This window comes from Rhincodon typus, chromosome 2, assembly GCF_021869965.1.
Source record: "Rhincodon typus isolate 14 chromosome 2, sRhiTyp1.1, whole genome shotgun sequence".
In the NCBI taxonomy this organism is placed as follows: domain Eukaryota; kingdom Metazoa; phylum Chordata; class Chondrichthyes; order Orectolobiformes; family Rhincodontidae; genus Rhincodon; species Rhincodon typus.
In genome coordinates this window covers 125,269,558-125,282,766 of record NC_063333.1, presented here as the reverse complement: position 1 = coordinate 125,282,766, position 13,209 = coordinate 125,269,558, and the positions used below count along the sequence as shown (strand labels likewise).

At 38.6% G+C, this 13,209-nt stretch overlaps 1 protein-coding gene across 1 annotated transcript in view; it reads right to left on the bottom strand.

Moving 5' to 3' along the window:
* The window catches only part of LOC125486675 (uncharacterized protein C7orf57-like), a 113,354-nt gene that overhangs the window by 99,916 nt on the left and 229 nt on the right, over positions 1 to 13,209 (bottom strand). The window contains exon 2 of the mRNA XM_048615255.1: positions 3,689 to 3,738. Coding sequence (XP_048471212.1) covers positions 3,689 to 3,719 — 31 coding nt within the window. The 5' untranslated portion in view covers positions 3,720 to 3,738. The remainder of the gene's footprint in view (positions 1 to 3,688; positions 3,739 to 13,209) is intronic.

Here is a 13,209-nt window from a genome sequence, read left to right as displayed (position 1 = left end):
AACTTGCTGCACCACTAAGTGTCAAAATGTGAGATTATACATGTTAACATTAAGGTAGAGGCTTGATTAATACATGTCATTGTAAGGTTATGACTGGTGTTTTGTATTTCGAACAGTGGCTAAGGTCATTGGGACATTTGGTAGGATATAGCATTTGAAAATGTATTTAATGTGAAGCACAGAACTTCCTGTGGCACTGCATCTAGATCCAATGGGCTTGACTCCCTTCATTGACATCCATGACGTCTACTTCCACTGCTATTTGATAATGTGTCTTGAGGGCATCTGGCCATGTCATCTCTCCTTCTTTCCACACACTACACCAAATCCTTCATGCAGAATCTGAAACTTTGAACCTAAGAAGCTCATTGTCTCTTCTGTGGTAACATTGCTCAATCATTTCCAGATTAGTTTCTCTTCAACCACAACACTTAGCACCTACTAACTATAATAAGCCATCCCTTTAACGGGTCCAAGTTGGTTTTTTTAGCAGTGGACATCATCATTAAATGTGCCAACCATCCAACATATTGCTGATGTTTCCAAACAGTGAAAAGAGCAATTAGCAATGCCCGAATGAAGAAATAATTTAAATGAATGTGCTGCATGCATTGCAAGCTACAGGATGGTACCAGCAGTAGGTGCAGTTCGGCTTTGGTGCGATCTGACCTGTTGTGCACCTCTGAACTGCTTCTGCTCTTCTTCCTCCAAAAAAGCAGAAATAAAGTGAATACTAATTGGAAGCAAATTTCGTTAGCAACTCCTTTTTCTGTCCAACTGTCTTTCTCTCCCTTTGGGCTCTATCCTATCGTTTACTCCCTACCCCATCCACCTCCCTATTTTCTGCATATAAACTGACGTTTTCCCAGCCACCATCAGTTCTGAGGAAGGGTCACCGGACTCAAAACGTTAACTCTGTTTTCTCCTTCACAGATGCTGCCAGACCTGCTGAGCTTTTCCAGCAACTTTGTTTTTGTTACTAATTGGAAGCACATCAACACTGAAAACTTTTGGCAGTAAGGATAATCTCTCGCATTGATTTGTCCTGTACCAAATGGAATGGAGTCCTACTAAATGGTGATGAAAATTAAATTACTTAAAGTGCATTTTCTTAGGCAACTTAGTTGCATGCCCCATTGAAATGGTGATAAATCATGTGAACAATGGGAGGATTGTATTGGAGTATATGACAAACATATTTTTTAAAATCTCTTCAACAGTAGAGTGTCAGACAACATTTTAAAAGGGAAAAGCAATGTTTGTCTCAATCATTGATTCTCAGACAGTTTCACTGCTGGTTTCATCAGTGTTTTCCTCAAACATTAAAAGATTGTCTGTAGTAGAAGTAACTGAAACAAGCAGCCAAACAGTTTTATTATTTTTGTTTCATTTGTAGTGCTTTCACACAACCAAGTTATTTAATGAGATATTTTAAAGGCCACTTAAGAATCAATACTATAATGGGTACAAGGCCAATTTCTCATTAAGGCATATATTAACCCTTCTCAGTGTGGAAACAATATTTAAGATTTAAATTTGAGTAGCAGCTCAATATTGTTATCAGCTCTAAATCTCATGATATCCCGAATCCAAACAAGGTAAAAGAGTTAAGTTGAAACAAAGAATTGTGGATGCTGAAGACCTGAAACAAAACTGGAAATTACTGCTGAAAGTCAGGACGTCTGGGAGGATCTATGGAGAGAAGGCAGAGTTAATGTTTCAAATCCAATGACCTTTAGAAGAATCTTTAGATTCGATCAAAGGGATCAGACAGTTTGCCTGCCCTTAAACCTACAGAGGCATTAAGTAGCCACTGTGACAGGGAAGGTTGGAGACAAGCCTGGTAGCCATTTTCAGTGCACAGACTGCTATAGAGCAGGAAGGGAGTACCTTCTTTCGGAGCCCTGCGGCCATTCAAGGCAACACCCCAATAAAAATCAGCCGTCAACCCTTTAACCTTTCTCTCCAGCCCACTCCAGCAACTCTAATGGGACCTTCTACCTCTCTCATCCTCCCCACTTAGGTCTCCCAGACAGGCCCATCCATAAGACTGGACTTACCTCCAAGTCTAAGCTACATGACTTTTCTTCCTCATGGGCTGCCTACAGTTTCAGCAGTGGCCACTGCTCGATCCTGATGGTACTAGATTTATAATCCTGCCAGTCAATTATATTGATAAGTATGTCTCTAGGGTGGGACTTCATCCCAGATGGGGGTAAAATTACCATTGTGTAACATTTAAAGTTGCTCCCAGAATAAAATTGCAGTGAGGCGAGCAAATTCTGAGATGTCGGGCTTAAGGCCAACTTTTCCATAAAGGAAGGTGGTTGGAGAGTATTTCCCGAAAAAATCCAGCCCCGGCTTACATACATGCCCCCTTGATATTTAATAGCATTATAAATATAAAATATCTCAAATATTCTGCAAGCCACCATTAACAAGAAATCAAACCATATCAGCCATATAATTATTGACTGTAAGAACAGACCAGACTGACTCACCCAACTTCTAATTCCCTTTCCACCAGCTATGAATCCTGTCAGGTGTGTGATGAAATACCTGGATGATTGCAGCTCAAACAATATTCAGGACGTTCAACACCTTCCAAGACAATTAAGCAGCTCCATTGATTAAAGCATTAAAGCATTGATTCCCTCCAACACTACACAATGTGGCTTCAGTGTGTATCATCTATGAGATGGGCTGCAGCAACTTACTAAGGCTTCTTCAACAGCACCAGCCAGTCCTACTACTTCTACTATCAAGAAGAATAAGCATATAGGTTTGTCATATCTCATACCCATCAACTGAGGTCAAAGCTTCTGATTTGTAATAAAGACATAGAAGATGCCCCAATTTAGAGGAGCTCTTTGAAGAATAGGTTATCCTTTTCTAAATTTAAAGCGGTCAAAGCTGTCTGACCATGATTATGGAGGACTAACAGGTCGAGCCCTCACAGGTCAGCCAGCGAATGCAGCTGTGGCTCTACTTCAGAGTCATAGAGACCCAAGGAGAAGAGGAAGTGCCTATTGGAATGTGAAACTTCTCGGGAAATTCTGAGAGAAGTCAATGAGCCTGGATTTCTGCAGCATCCAGATGTGCATTTTGAGTCCAAGATGAGGTCTCTGATGATCTGGAGACAGGGGGATTTAGGCCAACATAATAATTGCAGAAGTTACATGCCAGTTTTTCCAGCAAAGTCCACATGCAAGGAATACATTTTAGAAAATTTTGGTTGATTCATTTTCAGAAAAACAAACCATCCACATTTAATACGAATGCCTTATTTTTGACTGTTGAGCCAATCTGGAAGATTTTACTAATCATTGTCATTCGAACAAGCATTGAGAAGGGGCCAAGGATAGGTATTTCATATATAATGTACCAGGACATAATTTGAAACTTTTTACACAGGATGCTATTTCAGAAAATAGAAAAATAATTTATTCATAAAGAAACTTACTATTGAAATTAGAATATTCAATTATCACACATTTTATGTCATTATAGACCAATCACCAATTCAAATACAAAGCAGTGCCTAAAAATGGCATAAAAATTTGGATCATACCATCTTACCAACATCAGATTCAAAACAGGCAAGTTGAGGGAAAAATAAACAAGACATATCAAGCAATTGATTCTGTGCTTTAAGGTAAAATTTTTGAAACTATAGTAAAAGACTTACCACAGTCACTGAACTGGCTAGAGGCAGACATTTGTCTCTTCCAAGTAACACTGGTGAATAAAACAGGACTATTATTACTTTTTGTATCTATGGTAGATTGTGTTTATCTTTGTAAGGGGACATACTTCTATTTCCTTTATTAACCAAACCTCAATAACTTGTGTTAAGTTGCAGTGGTATGCACAATTATTCAGATGTTATTACAAATTCTAGTCTGTTGCAAGTGCTACTAAGTTTAGAGAAATCAGCCATTTCCTTAAGCGATCTTGTTGTCTCCTATTTTATAGAAGTTGATTTCCAAAGCAGGATTTTTGGGTTGCATAAAGATCAGGGACAGAGATGGATGGGACCTAAAAATATTGTCATAGTTGGCCTGCAGATATGCTGACTCTGCTCCTGGCTCTGGCCATTTTAGCACAGACTGGTTTAGAGCTAAGAGGGTTGCTCACCCCAATGAGCCTCAGTACTCCAGGCCAGTCTACAGACCCTTTCTGCCTGCCTGGTTGCAGGTACAGCCAAAGGCTGACATGTAGAGAAATCTCCACCAGTGGTGCCCTGGTGTTTTTGTTTTGTTTTCTACTAATATTTTAAAAAACACTTGGTGAGAGAGCACTTTCAGGCTAAAGTGCTTCTCGGTTACTTACTGCTTACTACAGCCAAATTCTCCTTTTAAACTGGAAGGCCTCCTGCTTTCAGAACAGATAATCCACTCTTAATTGGACAGGGAATCTGTACTCAAACTAATTAAAGAGCTCCTCATTCAAAAACCAAAGAATCTGATTACATTTGAGACCTAGGTCCCAATTTCTATTTCCCAGCCTAAAAGTGAAATTCAGCCTCCAATATCTGTTTCTACCATTGAGACAGCAGATATGGGACCATGATAATGAAAGTTCTTTATGATCTGCACTGGATCTTCATGTCTTAGACACATGTTCTCCTTTAATCTCTCCAAAGCATGATCTGGGGTAGCATTAACTGATATATCATTTGAAAGGTAATTTACACCACAGTGATAAAAAAACTTACAGAACATTATAAATAAATACTAGATGAAATCAGTCCAATTTCTGTTCATATAATGGTATAATAAAATGAAGAACATATTTCATTAGCCTAATTCCAGAAGACTTCACTTATTGTACTATGAGATTTGAATACAAGGACGACCCAAAGGATTTTAATTCCATTGACATCAGGTTATTACAAACATGAGGGGAAATCAAGATTAAACAAGAAAATATTTGCAGTATGTACATCAAATGGATTCTGTGGTTTACATTGGGTTGAGGAATCCTTTTCTCTCTGCTTTTTCTTCTCAGGAGTCTCCCTTCCTCTAAAGACATTCTTTGTCCATCCAACTGCTGCAGCTGTCCTCCCTCAACAATGCCATCTGTTGCTGGAGGCCCTGGCATAACTGTTTGACCTTCCCTGTTCAGCACCTTCCCTCATTGAAGCCAGACACTACCAGAAATTCCATTACCCTAACATAAAAGTGATACTTTTCTCTCTGTTACTGGTCTTAATATCCATTACGGAGATTGTAACTTCTCCAGTCTTTTTGCTGTCTTCACAAACTTCTGGTGTTCTTTTTAACAATCAAGCAATTAAAAAATTTGTTGATTCCAATGAGCTGGATATCTTCTGCAAAATGAGACATTGCTAACAAAATGGACTAATCAATATTCTGGAACTCTTCAAAAGTTTGGGCATGGTTTTGGTATGGGACTATATTTAACCATGAAACACTTTACAGCAATCTTTACCCAAAAAAAATCTCATGAGAGGCTGGCACTATTTATAGCAAATTGAGCTCTCCCTGAGGCAGCAAAGGTACTTCTAATTTCAAGACTATTTATCTTTTTTCTTGTGATATGCCATCAGTGACTGAATTATTGTACACTGTAATAGAAGCAAAATACTACACAGGCTGGAAATCTGAAACAAGCACGGAGAAACTCAGCAGGTTTGGCAGCATCTGTGGAGAGGGAAAGAGACTTAATGTTTTGAATCGGGTATACCTGTTCAGAACTGGTTCTGAAGATCTGAAGAAGAGTCATATCAAACAAAGAGACCTAGGGGTGCAGGTACATAGTTCCCTGAAAATGACATTCCAGGTAGACAGGGTGGAGAAGAAGGCATTTGGCGCTTGCCTTCATCAGTCAGAGCATTGTGTACAGGAGCTGGGATGACACGTTACAGCTGTACAAGACATTGATAAGGTTACATTTGGAGAACAGTATACAATTCTGATGGCCCTGTTATGGGAGGAATGTTATTAAACTGGAGAGGGTGCAAAAAGATTTACAGGGATGTTATTGTGACTGGAAGGTTTGAGTTATAAGAAGAGGCTGAATAGGCTGGGACTTTTTTTCCCTGGAGTGTAAGAGGCTGAGGAGTAACCTTATAGAGATTTATTAAATTATGAGCGGCATAGATAAGGTGAATAGCCAAGGTCTTTTCCCCAGGGTAGGGAAGTCCAAACCTATAGGGCATATGTTTGAAATGAGAGATGAAAGAATTAAAAGGGACCTGAGGGACAACTTTTTCACCAAATATGGAACAAGCTGCCAGAGGAAGTGGTAGAGGCAGGTACAATTACACCATTAAAAATAAATTAGACAGGTGCATAGATAGGAAAGACTTAGAGGGATATGGGCCAAGCACAGGTAAATTGAACTAGTTCAGTTTAGGAAACCTGGTGAGCATGGGCAAGTGTGTCGAAGAGCCTGTTTCCGCGCTGTATAGCTTTATGATTCTATGACTATATTATCAAAGACTCCAGAACCATGGCAGAAACCATTAGTCGTAAAGTGTGAAGTGCAGCTAATAATCATTTAAAGACCCATCTTATTATCTAATGTAAGCTGACATGATCTTTCAATGACATTTATGATCCGCAGATGTTACATGTAACTTATCATCTCAAACCTGGATATTGTCCAGAACTTATTGCATTTAGACATGGACTGCTTTGACATCTGAGTAGCCATGAACCTTGTTGAACATTGTGCAATCATCAACAACATCCCCAACTCTGATCTTCTGATGAAGTGAAGGTAAATATGAAGCAGCTGAAAATAGTTTAGCTTAGGACACCATCTTGAGGAACTCCTGCATCCTTTGACTGGGGTGAATGACTTCCAACAATCTTTCTTCTAAGCCAATTCTTGGCATGATTCCAACTAATGGCAAATTTTCCCCTGATTCCAACTGATTCCAGTTTTGCTAGACTCCTTGATATCAAATGCTTCCTTGCCTCAAGGGCAGTCATTCTCACTCCCCCTTGTGCATTTAACTCTTTTATCCATTTTGGACTAAGGCAATGATGAGATCTACAGCTGAATTTACTTGGTGAAACCCAAACTGAGCATCAGTGAGCAAGTTATTGTTGATTAAGTATCCCTTGATAGCATTGTCACTGACACTTTCTTTTACTTTCCCTGAGATTGCATGTAAACTGAAGGACTTCAATTGGCCAGTTTGGGTTTGTCCTGCATTTTATGGGCTTCCACATTACTGGGTAGACGCATGGACACAGCTTTCCCAGTAACACAGCGCGTCTGAAGCATGTTTTCAGGACTATTACCAGAATATTGTTGGAGCCCATACCATTTGCATTATTCCATGCCTTCCACCATTTCTTGATATCATGTGGATAGAATCAAATTGGATAAAGGTTGGCATCTGTAATGCTGGGGGCATCATGAGGAGGCTGAGATAAATCATTCATTCGGTATTTTTGGTTAAAGGTGGATGCTTCAGTCCTGTCTTTTGCGTAATGTGCTAGCCTGCCCAACATTGAGGATGTAGGTACTTATAAAGCCTCCTCCAATTTAATTTTCAATTACCATTTGAGACTGAATGTGGCAGGACTGCAGAGTTTTGATCTGATCTGTTGTTAAGGGATTGTTTAGCTCTGCCTATTTTCTGCAGCTCATAATACTTACCATGCAAGTAGTCCTGAGTGCAGCTTCACCCAGATAGAAACCAAGTTGTCAATTGTACAGATTTCTTAACATTGCATAATTCTATTTCTATATATTGTACAGAAGCATAAAGTGTTCTATAGCACAGAATGAGATCATTCAGCCCATTCTGCCTGTGCTAGGTTTTTGAAAGAGCCATCCAATTTAGTTTCAGACCCCAGCTTTTGCCTCGTAATACTGCAAATCAGTCCTCTTCAACTGCATGTCCATCTGCCTGTAGAATCTAATTTCACCACCATTTCAGGTAATATATTGAATCAAAACATCAATACCTCTGTACCTCCTCTGCCTCTAGTTCATTTCAAAACTATCTTAAATCTCTACAGAGATAGTAGGAACTGCCGATGCTGGAGAATCTGAGATAACAAGGTGTAGAGCTGGATGAACACAGCAGGCCAAGCAGCATCAGAGGGGCAGGAAAGCTGACGTTTTGGGTCGAGACCCTTCTTCAGAAAATGCCTTCGCAGTGGGGTTAAAATTGTTACAGAGATAGTAGGAACTGCCGATACTGAAGAATCTGAGATAACAAGGTGTAGAGCTGGATGCTCACAGCAGGCCAAGCAGCATCAGAGGAGCAGGAAAGCTGATGTTTTGGGTCGAGACCCTTCTTCAGAAAATGATAAACCTTCTGATAAACCTCCTACATATCCTGTTTAGAATCTTGGCAAGATTCCAAAAATGTGATGCCCAGAATTGTGCACAATACATCAAGTGGGCCTAAACAGAAATTTGTGAAAGTTTAGTCTTTTGTTGTTGGTGTAATATTCAATGCCTATAGTTACAAAGGAAGTACTCCAATTTGCTTTTTTAACCTCCTTATAAATTTGTCCTTCAAAGAATTTAAAATATACATTCCTATGTCTCTCTGATTTTGCAAGTCTCACACCCCTCAAAATGTTTCTATTTAGATTATAAAGCCTGTTAATGTTATTTCGGATGAAAAGCCTCACTCAGTGCTATTCTGCATTTTTTGCCATAGCATATTCAATAGATATCTCATTTTTTTTTATTTCATTCTATATCATATATAGCTAACATTGTGCACATCATTTGTTTGAGACTGTAATATATCCTTACCATTCCATATGGTTATTTCCATAATACTTGCATATTTCTTGCCACTGCACATGTTTATGTTGTGTATAATGCTCAAAATTCAATTTGTTTTCCACTAATATATTCCACTTCAATTTATATATTATATGCATACAATTGTTGTTAAAGTTTACTTTCACAAGGCTATCTACTGCCAACTATCAAGTCAGTTTATTTATTTGAACTTTGTGTATACCTGACTATTTGCATATATCATTTGTCTACAGAATACATTTATTACTGTTGCATACTTTTGTTTATTTCTATTCTATAGATTTCTTGTCATATTATCTATTTATCTCTGTCGTACATATCTCTTACTGTTGTATGTATTTAATTGTTGCTGTAGTATGAATTTATTACTGCTGTATATGCTTATTCATTCTATTGAATATTTTTCTTACCATTGCATTTCTTAACTTATTGGGCTTGCATAATTTCTTGCCATTGTATATGTTTATTTATTTCTGCTGAATAGATTGCTTACCTTTACAGTCAGAGAGTCACAGAGGTCTACAACACAAAAATAGGCCCTTAAGGTCCTCGAGTCTGTGCTGGTCAAAAACAACCACCTAACTATTCTAATTTCATCTCCAGCACCTTACCCAATGGTTTGTATATCTTTTCATCACAAGTGCACATCTAAATACTTCTTATTCAGGGTTTTTGCCCATAACATCCCTACAGGCAGTGTTCCAAATTCCCACCACCCTCTGGGTAAAGAAATCTTTCCTCACATTCCCTACAAACATTCTGCCCCTTACATTAAATCTATGCCCCCAGGCATTTGATTCCTTCACCAAGGAGAAAAGTTCATTCCCAGCTACCTGACCCAGGCTTCTCATAATTTTATAATTCTCAATCATAATCCCCTTCAGTCTTGTCTGCTCCAAGGAAAACAACCTCTAATCTATCCAATCTCTATAAGTAAAACTCTCTAGCCCAGGCTATATTTTGGTAAACACTATGTAAAATGCAACCTCATTGATACTTCAACCACATGCCTGGCTTCATTATCTAAAATTAAGTCCAGGACCGCCCCTCTCTTGTTGGGCCTCCTATGTACTGTCTTTTAAAGCTCTCCTAGATACATTTTAAGAATTTCACTCCCTCTAAACCTTTCACACTCTGGCAATCCCAGTTAATGTTGGGAACGTTGAAATCACTACCCTATTACATTTATACTTCTCTGAAACTTGCCTACATATCTGCTCTTATATTTCACTCTGACTGTCGGGGGCCTGTTGTATACTTTCAGCAATGTGATTGCTTTTTTTTGGTTTTTAAGTTTTACCCATTAGGCTTCATTTGAGGTGGATTTTAAGATGTCATCCCCCCTTCCTGCTGTAATTGATTCTCTGATCAATACTGCAACACCCCTCCTCTTTTACTTACTTCCCTGTCTTGTCTGAAGAATATCCTGGAATACTGATTTGCCAATCCTGCCCCTCTCTCAACCATGTCTCAATGACAGCAATGACATCATATCCCTTTGTGCCCTCAACTCATCAGCCGTGTTCATCAAACTCCTTCCATTAAAGTAAATACCACCCAACCTTGCCAAACACCCATGCACCTTAATGGGCCTATAACTTCTATAAAAAAGTGTGGAGTTAGAGGAACATAGCAGGCCAGGCAGCATCAGAGGAACAGGAAAGTTGACGTTTCAGGTTGGGACCCTTCTTCAGACCCGGGGATTGCAACAGGGATGCAATATACGATCTTGGACTCTCTTTTGTAGCCTCAGAAATGCCTACCTGTATTCCTTACAACTGAATTCTCTACCACTATGGCCCTGCCATTTTTCTTCCTCCTCTCTTGTGCTGCAAACCCCATGTGGTGTCATGAAATTGGGTCCCCAGCTGTGTTCTGGACAGTCATCTTCTCCATCATCTTTGGCTAGGATGACTCTCCTCCATTCTCAGAGTGAGTCAGTATGTAGCTATACAGACCGATGCAGCCTTCACAGTCTCTGTTACACTTGGGATAGAGTGTGGTCGCAGGAAGGGGTGGGTGGGGCGTTGATGTGACAGAACCCCTTCATGCTGTTTTTGCCTGGTTTCCACTTTTTCCCAACGGCAACTCTTGAGGTGCTTGACAGCTTTCCGGATGCTCCTTCTCCTTTTTGAACAGTCTTGGAACAGTGATTCCCAGGTGTGTGAATGCAACCTATCACCATTGAGGCCTTGGAGGTATCACTGAAGCATTTCCTCTGTCCACCTGGGGTTTGCTTGGCATTTCGGAGCTGGGAGTAGAGCATCTGTTTGCAGAGTCTAGAGTTGGTCATATGGATGACATGCCCAGCCCATTGTAGCCGATCAAGGGTGGTCAGTGTCTCATGCTGGGGATATTAGCCTAGTCAAGGACGCTGGTGTTGGTACGTCTCTCTTCCCAGCGGATTTGCAGGATCTTGCACAGGCAGCATTGGTGGTACTGCTCCAGTGCCTTTCTGTAGACAGTCCACGTCTCAGAGCCATATAGGAAGGCAGGAACCACCACCAACTCCTCCAACATTATGCAAAATGGTATGTCTGTTCAAAAGAGGGATGACCACAGAGGGCCCCTGCATGACCTCCCTTCTCTACTCTGATTGGTGGTCACCCATGTCCCTTCTGCCTGTTCCATCTTCACCTGTGGTGTGATCAACTCATTGAAAGTGCTATCCACAGTATGCCCAGCGTCATGGATGCTCTCCAGTGAATTCACCTAGAGCTCCAGCTCCAAAATGTGGCTAGCCAGTAGCCTTTGCTGGACAAAGTTCATGCATGGATGACTGAAGCTTCCATGATTTGCCTCATAGTGCAGTAGGAGCATATCACATCTGTGACTTCTACTACCTCTACTTTTACTGCTATAAATCTTCACAAAAGCCTTGAACTTCTACTGCCATAACTTTCCTTAAACCCTTTAGGTTACTCCATTTTAGAAAAAAAAATATTATAAACTTATATCCCTCAACTAGCTTTACTTCCCTTACCCTGTTTTGATTACTTATGTTATTATATTAGTTCTGACTGTCACTTTTTCCTGTTGTTTCTCAGTTAATCCCTTCTTCCAAAAAGTACACTTTTTGAAATCATGAATCAATCAACTCATCATTTGATTACTAATTGTTATATGCTATATATGTTTATTACTTACTATTGTATAAATGTCCTACTTTAATGTATGAGGATTTTGCATTAATTTCAAACCTTTTTTGTTTATTAGTCACGCCTTTGTACATTTTTCATCTTTATATTTGTTTATTTATCATTTTATAAGATTTCACAATAAATAAATTGTTTATTTATCACAATTGTATAGATTTTCTACAAATGCAAATGTTTATTTGTGAATTATACTTATGTCTATGTATAGGCTTCTCAGTGCTGAAAATAACATCTCTAAGGCATATATTTCTCGTCAACTTTCATTTATTTTTACTAAATTTTCTGGCAGAAATTTCATATAGTTACTCACTCATTTGTACAGATTTTGTATCATTGTATGTTGTTTTATCATTGTTATATATCTTCTGATTTGTATATGTCTACATATACAGCTACTGTGGAGATTCTTTACTGTTGTATAACTTTAATTATTAGTTATTATACATATTACTCATCATTGTAGATGCTCAGTTATAGCTAATGTATAGGGTTTTCATCATTATACATTTACTTATCTCCATTGTATAGATATTGCACCATTGTATAAGCTTTTTGTATAGGTTCCTTACTTTTATTTGTTTATTTATTGTTATTGCTAGAATCATTACTATGGCATGTTCAGCTTTTTTCAATGAAATATATTTTCGACCATTGTACAAGTGTATTTATCACTGTTGTATAGGTTTTGTAACATTTTATAACTTAATTATTGTTATTCTACTTATTTCTTACAATTTTATAGCTTTATCTTACCTCTTGCATTGATTTCTTATTGTTCATCTAGCATATTAATTGCTATGACATATTCCATCCTCTCTGTAAGTATGTTCATCAGTATGGTGTGAATTCCTTATTGTACAAATGTATTTATCCCTACTGGTATATATTCATTATTATCTGCAATTGTATTTCATACTATGATTCTTACCATTGTAGTGTATTGATCGTGATGGTATATATTCCTTACTGTTGTGATTTGAACTTCATTTCTATGAACTTCTATGGTCTATATTTCTTACCATTAGGCACTGTGTTGGGCACCATGGTATACATTCCTTACCGTTGTGAACTGTATTGATTGCTGTGGTTTATATTCCTTATTGTTGTGCACTGTATTTGATCACAATGGTACATATTCCTTACTGTTATGAACTTATTTGATCGCTATGATTTATAGTCCTTACCATTGGACATTGTGTTGGTCACCACAATATACATCCCTTATCATTATGAACTGCATTGATTGCTACACTAGATATTCCTTACCTTTGTGAATTATATTGAT